This window comes from Peromyscus maniculatus, chromosome 21 (assembly GCF_049852395.1).
Source record: "Peromyscus maniculatus bairdii isolate BWxNUB_F1_BW_parent chromosome 21, HU_Pman_BW_mat_3.1, whole genome shotgun sequence".
In the NCBI taxonomy this organism is placed as follows: domain Eukaryota; kingdom Metazoa; phylum Chordata; class Mammalia; order Rodentia; family Cricetidae; genus Peromyscus; species Peromyscus maniculatus.
In genome coordinates, this window is record NC_134872.1 from 21415944 (window position 1) to 21435374 (window position 19431).

Here is a 19431-nt window from a genome sequence, read left to right on the forward strand (position 1 = left end):
ATGTGGCTGGTGGTTAACAAGTCACTCAGTGGCTTCTCCCTGTGTTCCTGCCTTTTGTTTCCACAAAGCCCAGCTATGAAGTAAACAGTCCATGCTAGTTTCAGACTCGGGATCTCAGCCTCCTCGTTACAATGAGCTTTACAGACGGGTGTAGTTCAGTGCAGGGAGTTTGCCTAGCACCAGGGAAAGCTTGGTTTTGAATGGGGTACTTACCGCCACTTCTGCTCTTCCTCCCATCCCTCTGCTTTGCTGTTTTCTTAGACCTCTGTCTGTTTTGTTGAAGCTCTTGTGCACATTTCGTAGTACGCTTGTGTAGTCTGGTTCTCTGTTGGAGCCTGTACTCCAAGTCTGTGTGTTAGAGAGGTAATGGGTTTTGTTCACCTGACGATTCTAGCAAAGGAATCCAAACTGCCAAAGGACTAACCTCCAGTTGGCAAGCAGAAGTGAAACCTGGATCTCGTGTTTTGGCTCAAGGACACTTGTGGGCTCCAACACCACATACAGGTAAGTGTCAGAACTGAAGGACATCTGATTGACTAGTCTCTACCAGAAAACTACGTGAGTGGAGAACCCATATGCAATTGGTGTCAAAAGTAAGATACTAGATGAAGAGAAAAACCAGGTGGCATTTACTCAGATGTCTGGTGAAAGAAATGGTTGTTCTTCCCAGAGAGCATAAAGTGTGTGCATGCACCGTGCAAACAGAAGCCAACAACATCAGGTGTCTTCCTCAGCCTCCCTCCACCTTGTCTTTTGAGACCAGACCTCTGACTGAAGCTGGAGCTCATTGGATCAGCTAGCTTGGCTGGCCCGGTGCTCTGGATCACTTCTGTCTGCTTCCCTCAGCACTGGGATTTAGGCCTGTGCTGCCATGCCTGACTTTACTCAAGTGCTCACACTTGCACACTGAGCATCTTTCAGACTGATGGTGGCCCTTCCTAGGTAGTTGCTAACATAGTTTAGTGCTGACGTTGAATGTCACTAGGTAGAGTGAGTGAAACAAAGTGTGGGCCGTCTAAACCTTCAAGACTAGAGGTTACTGAATCATTCTAGAGCAGTAATTACTGGTGGAAGGATTAAGGCAACTCCACGTAGTTAAAAGGGAGGTTATTTTGTGGGGTAATTTACAAGTAAAGGGATAGGTAACAGGGCCAGGAGAGGTGAAGCACAGTCTGGTGGTGTTCTCTGGAGAACTCTGCTCAGTCTACCTTCAACGTCCAGGGTTCAGGAACCAAGAGAGCTCGCACATCTGGATCTCAGGTCTTCAAGGCTCTGCCTCGTAGGTGTGACCGTTACCAAAATCCTCAATGGGGGTTAGTACTTCCAGGTCAAAGCTGGAACAGCTACCCACTACAAGTAGTTCTCAACCTTCCTAAGGCTGTGACCCTTTAGTCGAGTTCCTCATGTTTGGCGATTCCCACCCATACTGCTACTTCATAAGTGTAATTTTGCTACTGTAATGAATAGTAATGTAAACGATGTGCAGTCTCTAAAGGGGTCACGACCTATAGGTTGAGAACCAATGTTCTAGATGGTTAGGGCTGAAAGATGATCACTTGGTTATAATTCCTGTCAGTTATGTATGTATGTGATTTCAGGAAGTAGGTAGCTACTAGGGGATGTTTCAGTTCTTTCCTTTAGAAACCACTGATAACCAGCAGTGCCATCTGGTGGACAGTGACAGTGAGAAACTAGTTTTGTGTCTTCCAGCATACTAAGTATAGAAGAGTCTGACTGAGGCCTTGGCAATCTTGGGACAGGACTCAAGATCTCGTATGCTAGGTGAGCTCTCTGCCACTGACTGTACCCCAGTCCTGCTTGCCTACTCTAGAACAGATAGGGAAACCCAATTTTAAAAGTAAAAGAAATGGGGGCTGGTGAGATGGATCAGTGGGTAAACCATTAATCCCAGCCTGACAAATGCTGTTTTTCAGGACCCACAAGATAGAATTTATACAAAGTGTTCTCTGAACACACACACACACACACACACACACACACACACAAAATAAGATACATGTAATGGTTTTTTTTTTTTAAATGTGTAAGCACCATCGGGAACTGAAGGCTTGTCCCCTTTGACTTGACTTTTGTTTATGCACATGGGTATTTTGCCTGCATATATGTCTGAACCATTTGTGTGCCTGGTGCCTATAGAAGCCAGAAGAGGGTGACGGATTGATCCCCTGGAACTGGAGTTATAAAAGGTTGTGAGCCACCATGTGGGTGCTAGGAAGTAAACCCAGGGTCTTCCGGAAAACAAAACAAAACAGTGCTATCAACCATTAAGCCATGTTTCTGGCCAGTGACCTGTACATTGTTTTTTTGAGACAGGGTTTCTTTCTGTGTGTAGTCCTGGCTGTCCTGGAACTCACTCTGTATACTGGGTTGGCCTCAACTCAGATCCACCTGCCTCTGCCTCTGGAGATAGGACTCAAGATATGTAACACCACCGCCGCCTGGCAAGCTGGACTTTCAAGTCTTGCCGCCTCAGTTGAATCTCAAGGTGGCTAGGGGTCAGGTTGTGTGTGTGTGTGTGTGTGTGTGTGTGAGAGAGAGAGAGAGAGAGACAGAGAGAGAGAGAGAGCACGCAAGAGCAAGAGACAGAGAGAGAGAGAGAGAGCAAGAGCAAGAGCTTTCATTTAAATACAAGGTTCAGGGATAGCAAGATAGTTCAGTGGGTAAGGGTGTTTGCTGCCACAACTCATCATTCTAGTTAGATCCCTGTAACTCAGTGGAAGGAGAAAACCAGTACCCATCACTTCTCCCTACTTCCACATGTCCCACGTGCACGTACACACAGTCAATGAAGAAAGGCCAGAGGGAGCGGTGGTAGACACGTCCTAAGTTGCAGCTTTGACCTTCTCCACACAGCCTACATTTAGGGTGTAGCCTCCATTGGTCCCAGGACTGAGCTCTAACAAAGACAAAACACACACAAAAAGCAAACCTCTAGTCTTTGCTGCTTTATGATGGCTTGTGAATGATGAATGCTTTCTTTGTGGTGTGGGAGTCAAACCACAGTCCTGTGCATACTAGGTCAGTGCCTACTACTAAGTCACACAACTCAATGAGATCTGACTGAACAGCTGAAGTCAGCTGGGAAAACCTCAGCCAAGACTGGAAATTGAACTTTCTACACAGCTAGGGACTCGGTGACAATTTTCATTTTAAGTCACCTAAGGGCGTGGGATCTGTTAGTAGGGTACATGCCCAGTATGCAACCCAGTACACCTTGGGCTCCAGCATAAACCTAATAGGGTGGTACAAGCCTACATCCCCAGCACTCACACTAGGGCCATAGAAACAGAAAAATTGTTAAGTTCAGGGTCAGCCTCATCAGCACAGGAAATTCGAAGCCAGCCTGGACTTAAGAATGTAGCTCAAATAATAAAGACTGGGAGCCAGAGTACTCTTGAATACTCTTCACTCAGGTGGCTTCAAGGGACACTTATCTAATTGTGTAATCATCAATATCCTGACTTTTGCAAATTAGTCAACTTCTGAATCTACAAGATGAGCAACACACATGGCTTTGTATCCTATCTGGCCTGCTATACCCCAATGCATAATGGACTGAATAACTATAGAACGATAGCTAACTTGCATTCCTTTCCCTCCTTTATAGCAGGGGCTGCATCCCTGCATATCGCATACATTCAAGTATTTAGGAGTTCTCCACACAAACCCCAGATCTTAACTAGAGACACTTCAGCCTATTTCATGAGCCATAAAGGAGAACATATGAACAAAAGGGTGTTGCAATCTCAGGATACATGCAGCAAGGAAATGGACATGTCCATTTGTTAGTCAAGAAGCAGCACCCATGTGGAGGAGGTCTAAGGGTAATAATGACTACTGTATGTATGCAGGTTCACTTTCATAAAAGCCTCCTGACCTTGATGGTCCTCAAACTATTCTACACATTTAGTTAATTCCTTTTCTCTTTTGAAGATATTTGTGGAGTGAGGGTATGTGCACGCATACCCATGTTTGCCAAGGCCAGAAAAGGACACGAAGTGTCCTCCTTTACTGCTCTTTGATATTCCTTTGAGGAAGAGTTGCTACTGGAACATGCTTATTCTTAAGACTTCTTTTGTGTGTATGTGTATGCGTACACACAGAGTCCAGAACAGAGTGTAAGATCCCCTGGAGCTAGAGTTATAGGTAGTTGTGAGCCATCTATGTGGATCCTGGGAACCAAACTTGGATCCCCTGCAAGAGCAGTATGTGCTCTTAACCTTTGAGCCATCTCCCAGTCCTGGAGACCAGCAACTTCAAGTGATCCTGTCTTTACCCCCTAGGAGGCATTTATTTGTAGGGATACTCCACTTGCCTACATGGTGCTGGGATGATCTGAACCCCAATTTCCATGATTGCAGAGCAGGCTTTTGTTTAACTACTGAGCTAGATCTCCAGCTTGTAGATTTAGATAATCCTTACAGCCACTTTATATAGGAACTAGACACAGTAACATCTTTTCATATATGAGAACAACAGAGCCAACCAAAAGAATAGAATTGAAAAGTGGTAATTATTACTTGAGGTGCTGGGGAGATAGTTCTGTTCATCAAGTTGCTAGGCAAGCATGAGGACCTGAGGGCAATCCTATATAAATCTCACTCATAAAAAGCTAAGTGGTGGTCTATGTCTATAATCTCAGTGCTGGGGAGATAGATGGAGATGGATCCTTGGGCCTTCCTGGTCAGCTAGGCTTGCCCAAAACGTCAGACCCAGGTCTCCGTAACATGTCTCAAGAAACCAAACAAAACAAACATAAAAACAGGGAGTGGGATGGGAGGGGGAGAGAGACTGTCAAGAAACCGTATTGAGAAAATTATATTAAGTAGAACGCTCACATGCAAAACAGTCTTCAGTACATTTTCACCCGGGCAAGCAGTTAATTTCCATCTTACTGGTTGTGCTAGACATAGGTAACTAATGTGAAATGAGTTGCTCACACTCCTGCTGAACCTTGCCTGGGTAAAAAGTGTGTCATAATAGCCCACATGAAGCTAAACGATGATGGACATAAATCAGTAAAATCTAAGCAAACTGAAAGGTAGCCAACATGGGCTACTCCTTTTTTTCTTCTCAGTCCCCAAAGATGTCAATAGAGAACTTCATATTCCAGCAGCAAAAGCTCAAGCACTCAGCAGGGACAGTGATCAACTCTAACCAACTAACCTGGCCGGGCACACACTGAGGAGCAGAGCTCCTGGTCACAGTCTGTGGCTGCGAACTCTGCTTTCCTCAGCAATATCAACCACAGAGGAAGAACTGGACGCCAGGCTTCTTGATAAAGTCTTTTAATGGAAAATGTAAAACCCCTTTCAACTGTAATGTACAAAGCCATATGTAACACTTGTACTTTAACAAAAGCAAGCCAATGTTTTAAAAAAATACATCCTTAAATGTATATATGTATATATTTACATAGCATATTAAGTTTAATATTTAGCTTTAAAACTTCACATAAATTTTACCAAAATGAGACAATTTTAAATAAATTACACCTTTTGAAAATGTTTAATTGTACAGTCAATAGCTTCAACAAAATATTGAAGTGTCTGAGTTTAGTATCTACTTTATATACTTTCTATTTTACACATTTTACAATTATTTGGCAGTAATTTTCTGATTATGACATGACTGCTGTGCAATCCAGCAATTTTCCAAACGCAGGCAACAGCTGGTGTTTTCTGTCCTAGTCTCACAGTAACTGTCTCAATGTAGTGAAAATATCAGTTATTTTATTAAACTGTACAAGAGCACATTTACACTTGATCAACAATATAGCATAGATTTTTTTGTTTTGTTTTTTACCAAAAATAAATACATCATTTTAAATCTGGCATCTTCACAAACATCATATACACTATGATACAGGAACAGCTATATAGTGCTGCTTTTAAATTTAGCTTGTTTTATAGCTAGCATTGAATCACAGGGGCCGTGACATAATGCTACACTGGTATGGTGTCAGTAGCAAGTAATTACTACAAAGAGAATTTCTTGGCACTGATGGTTTAATGGAGCTCAAGTCAGACCTATTGTCTGTCACTCAAGGGGTATCCAGTTCCAACCACACTAAGTGTCCTCCATATCCTCTACTTCATCCTCATGCATCTTCAAAGCTCGCACCATTTCTTTGACTGCATGATACAAGATATTCTTAACCTGAAAGAGATAGTATTTGCAATCACTTGAGCTGGGCAGAAAATTCACAAAGGACAGCTGCTGGATTAAAAACAAAATTACATATATATAATTTCAAGACAGGATTTCACTGTAGCCCAAGTGAGCTGCAAACTCAACAGCAATCCTCTTGCTGCAGCCTCTCAAGTGTGTGTGGGGGGGTGGGGGGGAGACGGGACACTATAGGGCATGCAGGACATGGCTGCTTAAAAAGCAAAGGGATAACTTTAAGGGAACCAAGGAGTATCAAACTTAAGAGAGGAAACATAAAGGCTCCAAGTGCCATGAGCCAGGATTTCAACACCAGTCAGTGAGTTCAGTTAAACCCATGTTGGTGTTGACTGTGATTATCCTAGTGTGCCAAACAGGCAGTAGCTGCCTAAGCTGGAGTGTATACATCCTGTTTTCTAAAAAAAAAAAAAAAAGCCAACAAAACAGAACTGGATCTTCTTGGAACACTACTTACCTGTAGTTTATCATCATAATTGATTTCTTCTTTCAAAAGCCTCAGCTCCTGCGTTAAATGAAATGACTGTACAAGATGTTCTGGGGAGACAAAGTCTTCAGTTACCTGAATACAGCTGTGAAAGTTTTGTACCTATTCCAAAAGAAAAAATGTGAAATACAAATCTTAGAATAGAAGGTCAGAGTGGAAGCAAAGAGAAGCCAAGCTGTCTAAAATGAATAAATACAAAGGACAATTCTGCCAGGGAATTTTCCCAAAACATCAAATGGATTTCAGAGCTTAAGACCACACTTTAATGAGAAAGTTATGTCACCAAAAAGCTTCATGTGAAGTGACTTTGTAAATGAAGTATTTTTAAATGATAAAAACAAATGACTTTTCCAGGAATCCTTTGGAGCGGCTAATAAGATCCTAAATTGTCAATATTGTCTAGATGGGCTTTCAGAATGTATTATGTTAAACCCTGATAGGGAGAGAGGCTGTAAGAAGCACTCGATCTGTATGGTTGCTATTCCTTTGTTACTCATGTCAACAGTAATTCTCAAATCAGAGAATAAAGAAAAGGAAAGGCAACTTAGTTCATTTATTTGCTAGGCACTGGGGTTGGAACTTTAGTTTCAGAACTGATCTACATATTTTGTTCTTTGTGCCTTTGTTTCCAATTAGCCAATTAAAGAGACCTTCCCGATCTTTAGTTTTTCCAAACAGTTTCTCTCGGTTGACTACATCGTTTTCTTCGGGAGCCAGTCAGCATTATGCCATTTGATTAGCAGTCACACACCTGCACATCCTTGTTCCTAACAACTGCTTTCTCTGAATGCTCTGTATAACAGAGAAGGCCCAAGTGGTTCTAATCTGAGACTTTTTATTGTCTTTAGTTGTCTTCAAAAGAGGTTTCAAATGCCATAAAAATTCCTGGGAAAGGAGGAATAACTGAAAAACTAAGCACTTACATTTACTCTAATTATTAAGTTTGCAAAACAAATTTAATTGGGAAGAGTGAGATGAAGCTGATAGTAAGTGGGAAATGGAAACTGTGGGAAAGAATCTAATTGATGACAGGGTGATGGGATTCCAGAGGGGCTAGAATTCCTCCTCTGGATGTATGACCACCTGAACAGCTGCTGAAGTCTGCAGAGTTGTTTAACTCAAGCACTGTGCCTCTATTGACAAGTTGGTAGCACCATAAAGTAAGCGCTCTGTTTCTGTGCTCATTAGGCTGCTGGTTCCTCACATGTGTAGCGTGTCTGTACAGTCTCACTGGGTCTTCCTATTGTCTGTAGAACAGATGCTCTATTCAGAACAGTGGACTATGGATGAGATGCTCAGCTCCTGTCCCAAGACAAATCAGCCAATAAATGGCAAGTCAACAGGAGCCCAACTCCTGTGATGTCTTGTCTAACAGATGCTTTACATTCTACATTAACTCTCTCATACCAGCTACATAGTCTCCAAGGCTTTGTGTCTCCTGTGTCTTATCTGAGCATGCTGTGGAGTGAGTGAGTCCTTCAGGAGTCTTAGCATGTTACCTTTTTGGTATGTTTAGCTCTAGCATGACCTAAAATCACTTGCAGATCCAAAATTCTCACTTAGATCCTTTGTTCAATGTCTTGTTCTTTTTATTCTCTTCATCCATCATCCTCGTGGTTTCCCTTTAGACATTTACTCATGGTATTTCCTTGAGTTCTTTGTGTTCTAAGTCCAAGTTCTGGGCTTCCTTGTGAACATTTCTGTCAATACATTCTCTCCTCTGAACAGTCCATCCTTTTCTGTTTCTGTACATGCGTTTACCACTCTAGGCTGAAAACTGGTCATCTGACCATTATCACGTGAGCTTTGCTAATCATTCTCCCTTGCCTCAAGGTTTGGTGTCTTGGGTAGCTGAGAACAGCAGTCATCCTTCAGTCAGTCACATTGCAGAGTTTCTGAGAAGGCTGTATTTCTTGATGGGTATGGTCAGGAAGTCTGTCCCCTTTTTTTCAGTGGTCAGCTGTGTGCTGACAGAGATTTCCTTAAAGACACTTTCTTCTTAAAAATGACCTTCTGGCTCTTCAGAGCTGAGTTACCTCCCAGAGCTTGGAAAGGCTATATCAGCTTTGCCAATTTATGGCTGCTTTAAAATGTTTTCAGACTGCCCACTTTTCCTAATGCTTACAGGATGGCATGTGTTTCTGAACAACCCCTATCTGACACATTTTGCTGAAAGCTTGAGGATTAAAGAGGAAAGGATCCAGTTTCAAAGCAGAACACAAGAGCTTCCCATTCCATCTCTGCCTTTTGTTTGCTGTCTGAATCATTAATCATGAGGGAGATAAGAAAACAGAGCTTTTCATCTTTATAGTCTGAAGGTTATTTTTTTTAAAAGGGTTCATTATCATTATTTGGTTGTTTGTGAAAATGTTATGTGAGAAGGTTTTGCCACACATTTCTTCTGGTCATCAAAATGCAGACAATTTGTAACCCCCACCCCCACCCCCACATGGTTTCTCTGTGTAACAGCTCTGGCTGTCCTGGAACTAACTCTGTAGACTAGGTTGGCCTTGAACTCACAGAGATCCGCCTGCCTCTGCCTCTTAAGTGCTGGGATTAAAAGTATGCTCCTCCAATGCCCAGCTGGGCCAACAATTTGTAACCTTTTTGTTTGTTTGTTTGTTTGTTTTTGTTTTTGTTTTTTGAGACAGGGTTCCTCTGTGTAGTTTTGGTGCCTGTCCTCAATCTCGCTCTGCAGACCAGGCTGTCCTCGAACTCACAGAGATCCACCTGGCTCTGCCTCCCAAGTGCTGGGATTAAAGGCATGTGCCGCCACCACCTGGCTTCAATTTGTAACTCTCAAAGACATCAGGACATCACTCACTATAAATGCTAAAACTGTCTAGTAAGCTAAGAACACTAGGGCAAACTTATTGATAAAGATTTTCTCCTCGTTTTCTTTTCCTGTTTCTTTCTCCCCTGTTGTACTGGGGGTGGGGTTGAGTCTCACAGTCCAGACCACTGATCTGCTACACTGCTCTAGACCCAGGTCTTGTCCCAATTTTAAAGGCCATTCACAACACTACAGTGTCGAAGTGAGCACTAGAGATCAAGAGCTAGCAGCTCTGTCTAGGGTGGATAGAATTACCCATACTTTGTCGGGTTTGCAAACACAAAGAAGTTATCATTTTAGAGTGGCTTTTAAAATCTCAAGGAACCGTGGCCATTACACTTCCAGCTGCTAAGATAAACATTTAAACTGCCCTGTACTATCTAAATGCCATTGTGTCCTGCTCACTGCTGAGAGGCCAGAACAGTATGCTGCTTCTTTCCTACCCTGTGATGCAGTGTTACAGGGTTCTAACAGTCTGAGCATCTACCCAAGACTAGTCCCTAGACAGGAACATCAGGATTGATTGTTAGAAATGTGACTTCTAAAGAATCAGAAAAACTAGGGATGGGTAGGGCACCAGTAGGAAAGCACTCTGGGAACTGGTCAGATCACTGCACCTCTGAAGTGTGTCTAAACAAAATGCCATCTCAACTCTGTCCTTTCCTTTATACCCCACACCCACCTCCTTAGAAAAACACTACCACCAACAAAAAAACACCTGAAAGTAGCAAGGGCCAGAGAGGAAGCAGAGAAAATAAAAGTAGACAGAACACCAACATGAGCGAAGGTACAGCCACTTGAGAGAGCAGTGGGAGTTTCTTAAAGTTAGTCATACATTTATTATCTGACTGGGTAAATGTCACTAGCCAGTATTTACCTAGTGAGAAAAGGAAATGTGTACACAGAAGCCTATATGTAAATATTTACATTTATCTATTGCCCAAACTAGGAACAACCCAAACGTATTCCAGTTGGAGCAGTAAAAAGACTGAAAAATAATTCCTATGCCACCATAGCTCACTAGCAACAAAAATGGACCACTTGCTCCATGCGCTATGGATGAATCTGAAATGCACTGTAAAGAAAAGCCAGACTTGAGCTGGCGGTGGTGGTTCAATTCCAGCACTCGAGAGGCAGAGCCAGGCGGATCTCTGTGAGTTCAAGGCCAGCCTAGTCCACAGAACGAGTTCCAGGATAGCCAGAGCTACACAGAGAAACCCTGTCTCAAAAAACAAACAAAAAAAAAAAAAGAAAGAAAGAAAGAAAAGCCAGACTTAAAGAGTATATATTGTGGGTAAGAGGTGGCTCAGCAGTTAAAAACATGTGCTACTCTTAAAGAAGCTCAGTTCAGTCCCAGCACCCATGTCAGGTGGCTGTCTTACATAAGCCAGTAACCTGTAACCCCAGCTCCAGGAGGACCTGATGCCTCTGGCGTTGTGGGCACCCATGCTCACAAAGCCACAATTTAAATCAAACTGAAAAATCACACACACACACACACACACACACACACACACACACACACACACACACACACACACGATTCAGAACTACTACTTCTTTGTCCATCAGAAAAGGGGCTGACTGCAGTCCAGGCAGGAGTGTAACTTGCACGATCCTCCTTTTCCCTCCCTTTCAGAGTCAAGCTTTACAGGTGCAAGTGCAATGAACGGCGTTCTCATACCAGCAGAAGGTAGAGGCAGAAGGGGCACAGGTTCTAGGTCATACTCAGGAAGCTACACAGTAAGTTCAGGTTAGCCTAGGCTACATGGAACCATGTCCCCAAAAAGGGTGGCAGGGGGAGAGCTGGAAAGAAGGCTGGGTAATTAAGAGCACCTGCCTGCTGTTCTTCCAGAGGACCAAGTGCCCAGCACCGCCAGCACCTGTAACTCTAGCTTGAGCCTCCACGGGTACCTGTACTCACTTGCTTCTCCCAACCACAGAAACACATACACGTTCAAGTTTTCCCCAACTATGATGACTGAAATGAGGTGCCGTGACACCTGCAACCCCAGCACATGGGAGCCAAAGGTAGCCCCACCACTGCCAGTTCCAGAAGAGCCTGGTCTGCAAAGCAAGACTCTGTTTTAAACACCCCAAACTTGAAGGCGACAAGAGGCTGACTGAAAACAGCTACAACCACCCTGACACTCAGCAAGGTAGACATGTAAACAAGGACCCGCAAGTCTTAGTCTATTATCAAACAGAAGTCTTACACTATTCTACCATAGACAATTTTCTTAAAGTCATTTACACTTGAGTACAAGTTAGCCATGTTCTCATGAGGATAGCACAAATAAAGGGCATCTAGGACTCTGAATCCCAATTCACAAGTGATTAACCCGAGACCATAAGAAGACATACCCATCCAATACACTTTCTAGGAAGTTACTGTAGAAGTATTTAATTACATTTCAAACACTATAAATTCCATTTTAATGGAAATACAACCATGTCAGTCATTTTCCTAACTTAACACCTTTTATTTTTACCTATACACAGAATAATTTCTTTTCCAAAATTAGTGCTTTCCAGTACAAGGGCATTAGAATTATATAAATATGTACCTGATGAAGTGTTCCTGCTGGCAAAACAATGGCATCCCCGAGGAACTGGACCAGAGTGCAGGCTCTCACTCCATACTCCTCAAGCAGTCTCTGGCGGAGTTTTCTATTCACATACCAGCTTTGGTCCCGTATTGGATCATGCTCTGGCAGAACTTCAAGGCCTTGTTCTTTTGAAATCTAATATAGGTTAAAATAAAAATTTGTATACCAACTAAATGGAATTGAAAAAGCTGAGTTAAACTTATACTGGTCCTTTGCTCTCATACTCTTATAAAAAAAACAATGACTAGGGACTGAGGCGGTGGCTTAGTGGTTAAGAGCACTGGCTACTTTTGCAGAGGACGTGGGTTTGATTCTCAATATCCGCATGGCAGTTAACAACCATCTGTAACTCCAGCTCCAGAGGAGCCAATGCTTTCTTTTGGTGTCCTCAGGCACTGCATGCACATGGCACATAGACATAAATACATATAAAATAATAAATCTCAAACAAAAAACACCAACGACTAAGAAAATAAGGCAGAGCTGTGGAGGTGCATATCTTTTATCCCAGCACTCTAAAGGCAGAAGCGGCTGGATCTCTGTGGGTTAGAGGCCTACCTGTTCTATATAGCGAGTTCAAGGCCAGTCAGAGCTAGAGGAAGAATCTGTTTCAAAACAACAGTCATGGTAAAACATCCTCCAATTATTTCTAAACAGCCAAAGGCTATGAAAACACCACTGCTGCTAGTAGTGCTCATGGTCCTTCCCTAGCACTTCTTTCTCCTGGGAGGCTCTCATCTAGCTGGTTTTCTTCCTTACATTTATTTCCCAATCACATAGATGAAGAAAAACTACTTGCCTGTTTTTCTCTCTAAACCAAACCAATTGTACCCATGGATTTCCTAACCCCTTCCTAACATACAAAGAGAACTGCTTTAGACTTAGCGACCTAACCCTTCGAGAAGCTTTTTCAAGAACTATTAATAGTTAATAAAAAGCTGGATTTAAAAGTCCCAATTATTATATTTTAGGTTAAAACAGTTTTAGGCATTCTAGTATATGGTGGTAATTTGCAAGAATTCTTCACACAGATCACAGAAACAGTATTTAAATCATTTTAAGAAGATAAACAAAATAAGCAATAATAGTGACTCCTAAAATCCTTCAAACCTCTGGATTTCACTTTATTATTTAGTTTAGTCAGAGTATAAACTACTTTCTGGTCAATTAGAAATTAACCCAAGAATTAAAGGTATTATTAAACAAACACTTAGTGTATTCAACAACTACTATAGACCAATCAAATATGATAAAGTAGAACCTCTGTTGAGGTCAGGAGTCAGAGCATCACACTCAGAAACTAAAGACCTTTCTTTAGCTAGTTCCATGTCCTACTGGCTACCCAAACTGTTCTGAATGCCCATGCTCATCACAGTCGTGCCTCTCTCGGCCTTGGCCGGAGAAGCTGCTTCTTATAGAAGGTGGAGGTTAATGCAGAGACTCCAAATTGCTCAAAGTAGCTGCCCATAGATGAGACATCTGTATCAACCTCCAACCCCTCTGGGAAACACTGCTGAAGCAAAAGCAGAAAGAATGGAGGATGGGGCAGGAGAGCTGTCAAATGTAAAATGTCATCCTCTGAAAGTGACATGCTGTCAAATACATGAACTCACAACAGCTGTGATTACCTGCACAAGATTAAACCATTTAAAAATTTTAAGATGGGGGGGCTCACAGGCTCCACCCTTAGCAAGGAGCTACTGGCAGCTGACAGCTTTTGGGGAAGAGTCATTTATCTTTAGCAGTGGTCAATGGTAGGAAGGTCAAGGCCTATTGGATAACCCTATACCCACCCATACACATACAACTAGAGTTGGTGGGTTATAAAAAAAGAAAAGAGCTAGGTAGGTGGTGGTGGTGCACGCTTTTAATCTGAGCACTTGGGAGGCAGAGGCAGGCTGATCTCTGAGTTCAAGGCCAGTCTGGTCTACAGAGTGAGTTCCAAGACGACCAGGGCTACACAGAGAAACCCTGTCTTGAAATAACCCCACCCCCACCCCTAAAAGACAGGTAGCTAAGGAGGGAGGTACATGGTGGAAAGGGAGATGGAAGGGGGTGGATATGACCAAGATACATTTTATACAGGCATGAAATTTTCAAAGATTAAAAAAACCCAAAACTACCAGGCAATTCCTACCATCTCGTTTTATCAGCATTATGATGACCGTGTGTGTCTCTTGGGTAGCTTAGTGCTCCACTGTAAGGTATGAGAGCATTAAGAGCCAAGAACAGGTTGCCTCTGAAACCCCTCAAAATTAAATGGGCTTTAAAAGCAAGAGAAATCAGCTCTAAAAATTGTTCATGTACTTATTTTTTACAATTTAGCTGTACGGGTGTTTTCCCTGCATGTATGTTTGTGTACTGGTGCTCGAAGAGGCCAGAAGAGGTCCTTGGATGGTTATGAGCTGCCATGTAGGTGCTGGGAATAACCTGGGTCCTCTGAAAGAGCACCAAATGATCTTATCTGATGAGCCATCTCTCTAGCCCAATATAAAGGAGCTTTTGAAATTCAATAAAACACTAAAAAAGGACTAAAAGTATTTAAATTATCTTATACTGCAGAATGTCAAAAAAAAAAGGTAAATAATTTGTTTATGTTCAAGGTAGAGGTAGGGTTCTCTGAAACATCAATTATACCTTTTGAAGGAATTCCCTTATCTTGTCAAGATCTTTTCCAGCATAAATATGCCACAAAGCACCAGGTATTTCACTCGAATCCTTTAATCTTTTCCTTAAAATATCATCCAATTCTTCTTCTTCAAATTTCTTAAGTATTCCTGAAACACAGGCAATTATTTTCAATTGGTCAGTAAAGACTACCACAGAGCCAGACTGTCTAAGGCTGATATCAGAGCAGGAGACATTTTGTCTTGACTTTTTTTTTTTAATCTCAATATGCACCCAAGCTAGTCTGGAACTTGTCATGCAACAAAGTCAGGATTGCAACTCCCGATCCTCTTGTCTCAGCTTCTAGACAAAGGCATGTAATCCCACTGCAAGGCTAGGGTCAGTACTCTTGTTTTGTTCTTGTTTTTTCAGATAGGGTTTCTCTTGTAGTCCTGGGTGCCCCGAAACTCACTCTGTAGACCAGGCTGGCCTCGAACTCACAGAGATCCACCTGCCTCTGCCTCCTGAGTGCTGGGATTAACAGTGTGCACCGCCACCACCAGCTGGCAGGTCAGTACTCTTTAAATCCAGTTATATACACAAAACTGTTGGAGGAGCAGAGCCCTGAGTTCGAGACTCCTGTGTCCACGGGAAGAGAAATAGTGGTTTCCTGTGTTTTTTGCTTCAAAGACTGAGAATCACTACTTTAGAGCTAAAAATTTAGTTTCAAAAAAAAAAACAACCTCCTCCCTGTCTCAGAGGTGGTCTGAATGTCATAAACTCAAGGCATATCTTAACCTACAAAATTATTTTTTAAAACTTATTATTTGGCTTCTCTAACTACTAAGAGCAATAGGAACCACTGCCTTAATTTTATGTTTCAGCTAAAAGGTTGATTGAAGTGAGTAAAAAGGCTTAGGTATATGAGTGGGTTTGCTTACTAATGAGAAGCATTCTGGTTAATTTCAATCGAACCTCTGTCCTTATTATGGTTAATCTGTCAGCACATGCAAATTGATCTCTTCATAAAGCTATGGTTCTAAGGAAACATCAGGTAATCTTTGTCAAATGTTGGCACACTGGAAATCACTGTATCTATGTAAGAACATTTGGAAGAACACAAAAGTATTAAATCTAGGCTCTTTAAGTATGAAGAGTATATATAGCAAAATTTTCCATGTTGACTTAAAAAACCATGTAAGCAAGACGTAATGTCTTGTCAAACAAACACCACCACCAACAACAAAAAACCCGTAAGAAACACAATACATTACAAATTTCAATTAATAGATTGGTATTCCTTTAATTTTACTACTCTAATTTTAAATTTTATTTATTATTGTTATTGTTATGTGTCTGTCTAAGGAGGTAGGTAGGGAATAAGGATGAGGAAGAGCATTCCAGTGTTTTAGGCCATGAATGAACGATACTACAAACAGCAGATGTTAAGTTCCTCAGAGTGAAAAAATTGCTGCAGGGGACATTTAAATAGAGTAGAGGGGCCAAAGCGAAGAGTACATGCTGCTCTAGCAGAAGACCTAGGTTTGGTTCCATTCCCAGCACCCACATGGCCACTTTTCCAGGTCCAGTAGATCCTATGTACTCTCTGGCCTCTGTGGGTACTTGCATGCACCACATGGTGGTACACTTATACAAAGGCAAGCAAAACACTCATATACAAATAACCAACTACCTAACTACCTACCTGAGTGAGTGAGTGAGTGAGTGAGTGAATGAATGAATGAGTGAATGAATGAGAATGACATACAAAACAGGCAACCAACTGCAATGAATGTCAGAGGCAGAGATACAGACAGGCCTGAAAAGCAAACTAGACAAGGTACAACTATAACTGTAGCACAGTCTGTTCACGTGGAGTCAGATCAGGTGAGTGTTCTGAGCAGCCAAGTCCAAACTGTGAAGAGACAGTAACCCCACCACCCACCACAACGGTCCAGTGAAGGAGACACAGTGTCAAATAGGGCAAAGAGACTGTTCTGAGGGCACAGTGAAGAGTCTGCTCTTATTCAACTGCACCATCATCAACCAGAACGGGGCAAATGCTCCCCCACTGACAATACACCTACGTTAAAGGCACCGAGAAGAAACGTTGAAGAGCTCTGACTTGATATGTAAAAAGGAAGGAACAGTTGACAGAGCAAGATTTTAGAGAAAACCAGAGAGTGAGAAGTAAGATCTAAGAACACAGAAACAAGGTTTTTCTTCTGAATCCAACGGGGAGTTGGGTGGGGTGGGGTGAATATTAGAATCACAAATGGTATCTCACATTGACACCCTCAAAACCTGGTGCCTATTCAGCAAATAATTCCAAGTGAGTCTAACAAAATGCATTCATGAATACAATACACAGTAAAATCAAAGTCTCAGATAAAACTATTGACTTGTAAATTACTATTTCTTCTACACGATAAACGAGAAAAGTAGGGTAACAAAGGTTAGAACACATCCCTCGGCCTCGCAACTGTGTGAGCCCTGTAACCAGGAGCAACTGTGTGAGCCTGTAACCAGGAGCAACTGTGTGAGCCTGTAACCAGGAGCAACTGTGTGAGCCTGTAACCAGGAGCAACTGTGTGAGCCCTGTAACCAGGAACAACTGTGGCTGCTCTTTATGTTTCTTTACCTGCTTTTGAGAGGACACCATTTCCTTTTGCTATGCCGACATAGACCAGAATATTCACAACATCAGAAGCTTCAATGTGGAGATTTGTGGTTCCGATATCATGATCCTTAGCAGCAGCAACACCTGTGTGGGAAATGAGGCCTTTTATTCTAGAGTACATTGCATCTACAATATACAGATATGATCCCCATAAAACAATTATAATTTTAGTTTTAGTTGCCTTGTTACAAATACTTGCCCCTAAAATCTAGCTGCTAAAAACTGTCAATAGAAATGCTACATATAAAACAACTCAATAAAAATACATAGAAATGTTATAAGGAATTAAGAAGTATAGCTTAAGTACACTGGCTGTTAATTCCTACACTGCTACTTGATATTAAAAGGGGTTTCAACAGCATTATTAAAAGAACAGGTTTACTAATAGGTAAAAAAAAATCATTGGACAATTTGCTTTTAGGCTGAAATCTGTTAAACTCCCATAGAATCCCAACTTAAAAGAGAAATGTAAACATATACTTACCGTAGGCACTGCATAACCTGGGTCCTAGATCAGGGCGTACAAAGAACCCTGGCAAATGAGAAGCCAAATTGAACTTTCCTTCTGGGTTGCAATATTCCGGCAATGGCAGACTTCTTAAAAAGTCTTCATATCTAAAGATAACAACACAGCTTTCTTTTGAATATAGATTTGTATTTAAAATATTTTGAAGTACATTTTTTTTTTTGATAGGGTAACAGAGTTTCCCTGTGTAACCCTGGCTGTCCTAGAACTCACTCTGTAGACAAGGCTGGCACTGAACTCAGAGACCCACCTGCCTTAGACTCCCTAAGTGCTAGGATTAAAGAAAGGCATGTGCCACCACCACCCAGCAGAAAGTACAAAATACTTAATTTGTGAAGAAGACTGCAAATATATTTCCCTTAAACTATGCAACACTATTCTAGAATCAATCAATTCAAAGTCTAAACTGGATTATTATACAAGGCAGGCATCAAGTATACATGATACTAATGTTTCAATTATTCTTCCTTAGGGAAACAAATTAAGTAAAAGCTCCAACAAGAGGGAGGCCTACAACAGGACCCCAAACACAAGTATTTCTTCAGGATGAAGTTTGGTGAGCCTACAGAGACTTAAGTTTTGCTTTTATTTATTTTTATTGAGAAAAACAAATAAAAAGCCTTAATGCTTATAATAGTAGTTACTTCGGCTGGGAACAAGCCCAGCTCAATTTCCCAAGTCATACCTTGCTGGCATCATGGTCTTGAAGTCTTCCCCAGATGGACAGTCTTTCAACTTTAAAACTACTGTCTCTCCACTTTTGTTTCTCTGCCGTTCTATAAAAATGAGAGTTAGTTACTAAAAGATAGCGTAGGTCTTTTTATTCGTGAAAGAAATGTGAATAATTAGACTGTTGTACAAGAGGTGCTTTCTGGACACTGATGGGTCTTTTTCTTCATGTCTTGGTGCAGGAGAGAGAGAGAGGAGAGAGAGAGAGAGAGAGAGAGAGAGAGAGAGAGAGAGAGAGAAGAGGGCCTTGCGTCTATCTCCCGGAGCTGCAGTTGCAGGCAGCGATGAGCTACCCAAAGTGAGCGAACTCAGGTCCTCTGCAAGAGCTGCCAAACCACCTCTTCTGACTCCAGATTGTAACAGGAGACACACAGCAGTAACTACTTATAGTACCTAAAACAAAGTGTTCTTCAGAATATTCTGATTTGTAATATTAGTCCTACATTATAGTTTTTAACTTCCAAAATGTTGGACATAATCTATATCATTTAATTTCCACAATTTTGAGGGGTTACCAAAAGTCGATATTAGGAAACACAGCTCAAATTAATGTCAAAATTAAAGGAAATTAGGACTAGAGTTGGGATTATGAACCATTATTTTGTTTCTAAATTCTGTATGTTTTGTCTTTTATAGACAGGGTCTTATTTAGCTCAGCTGGACTCAATTCAGGAGCTGAGGATGACCGAGTCCTCTAGAGCTTTCTGTCTCTGCTAACCCAGGTGTGGAGGACAGCTGGGTCACTCACTACTC

The 19431-nt window shown here is 41.7% G+C and overlaps 1 protein-coding gene and 1 long non-coding RNA gene across 12 annotated transcripts in view; one reads left to right on the forward strand and one right to left on the reverse strand.

The window, feature by feature from the left end:
- Window positions 1-394: 394 nt before the first annotated feature.
- Window positions 395-18907, forward strand: LOC143269860 (uncharacterized). Its single transcript, XR_013046638.1, has 3 exons — window positions 395-504; window positions 18422-18505; window positions 18861-18907. It is a non-coding gene; the product is annotated as an uncharacterized LOC143269860 (long non-coding RNA).
- The window catches only part of Jmjd1c (jumonji domain containing 1C), a 187822-nt gene continuing 173684 nt past the window's right edge, over window positions 5294-19431 (reverse strand). For all 11 annotated transcript variants that reach the window (XM_076557066.1, XM_042265580.2, XM_076557064.1 and 8 more), the window contains 7 exons: window positions 18635-18725; window positions 17908-18038; window positions 17385-17507; window positions 14774-14913; window positions 12095-12271; window positions 6665-6796; window positions 5294-6180 (listed from right to left, as the gene is read on the reverse strand). In XM_076557066.1, the coding sequence (XP_076413181.1) occupies window positions 6091-6180; window positions 6665-6796; window positions 12095-12271; window positions 14774-14913; window positions 17385-17507; window positions 17908-18038; window positions 18635-18725 (884 nt within the window). In that variant the 3' untranslated portion in view covers window positions 5294-6090. The remainder of the gene's footprint in view (window positions 6181-6664; window positions 6797-12094; window positions 12272-14773; window positions 14914-17384; window positions 17508-17907; window positions 18039-18634; window positions 18726-19431) is intronic.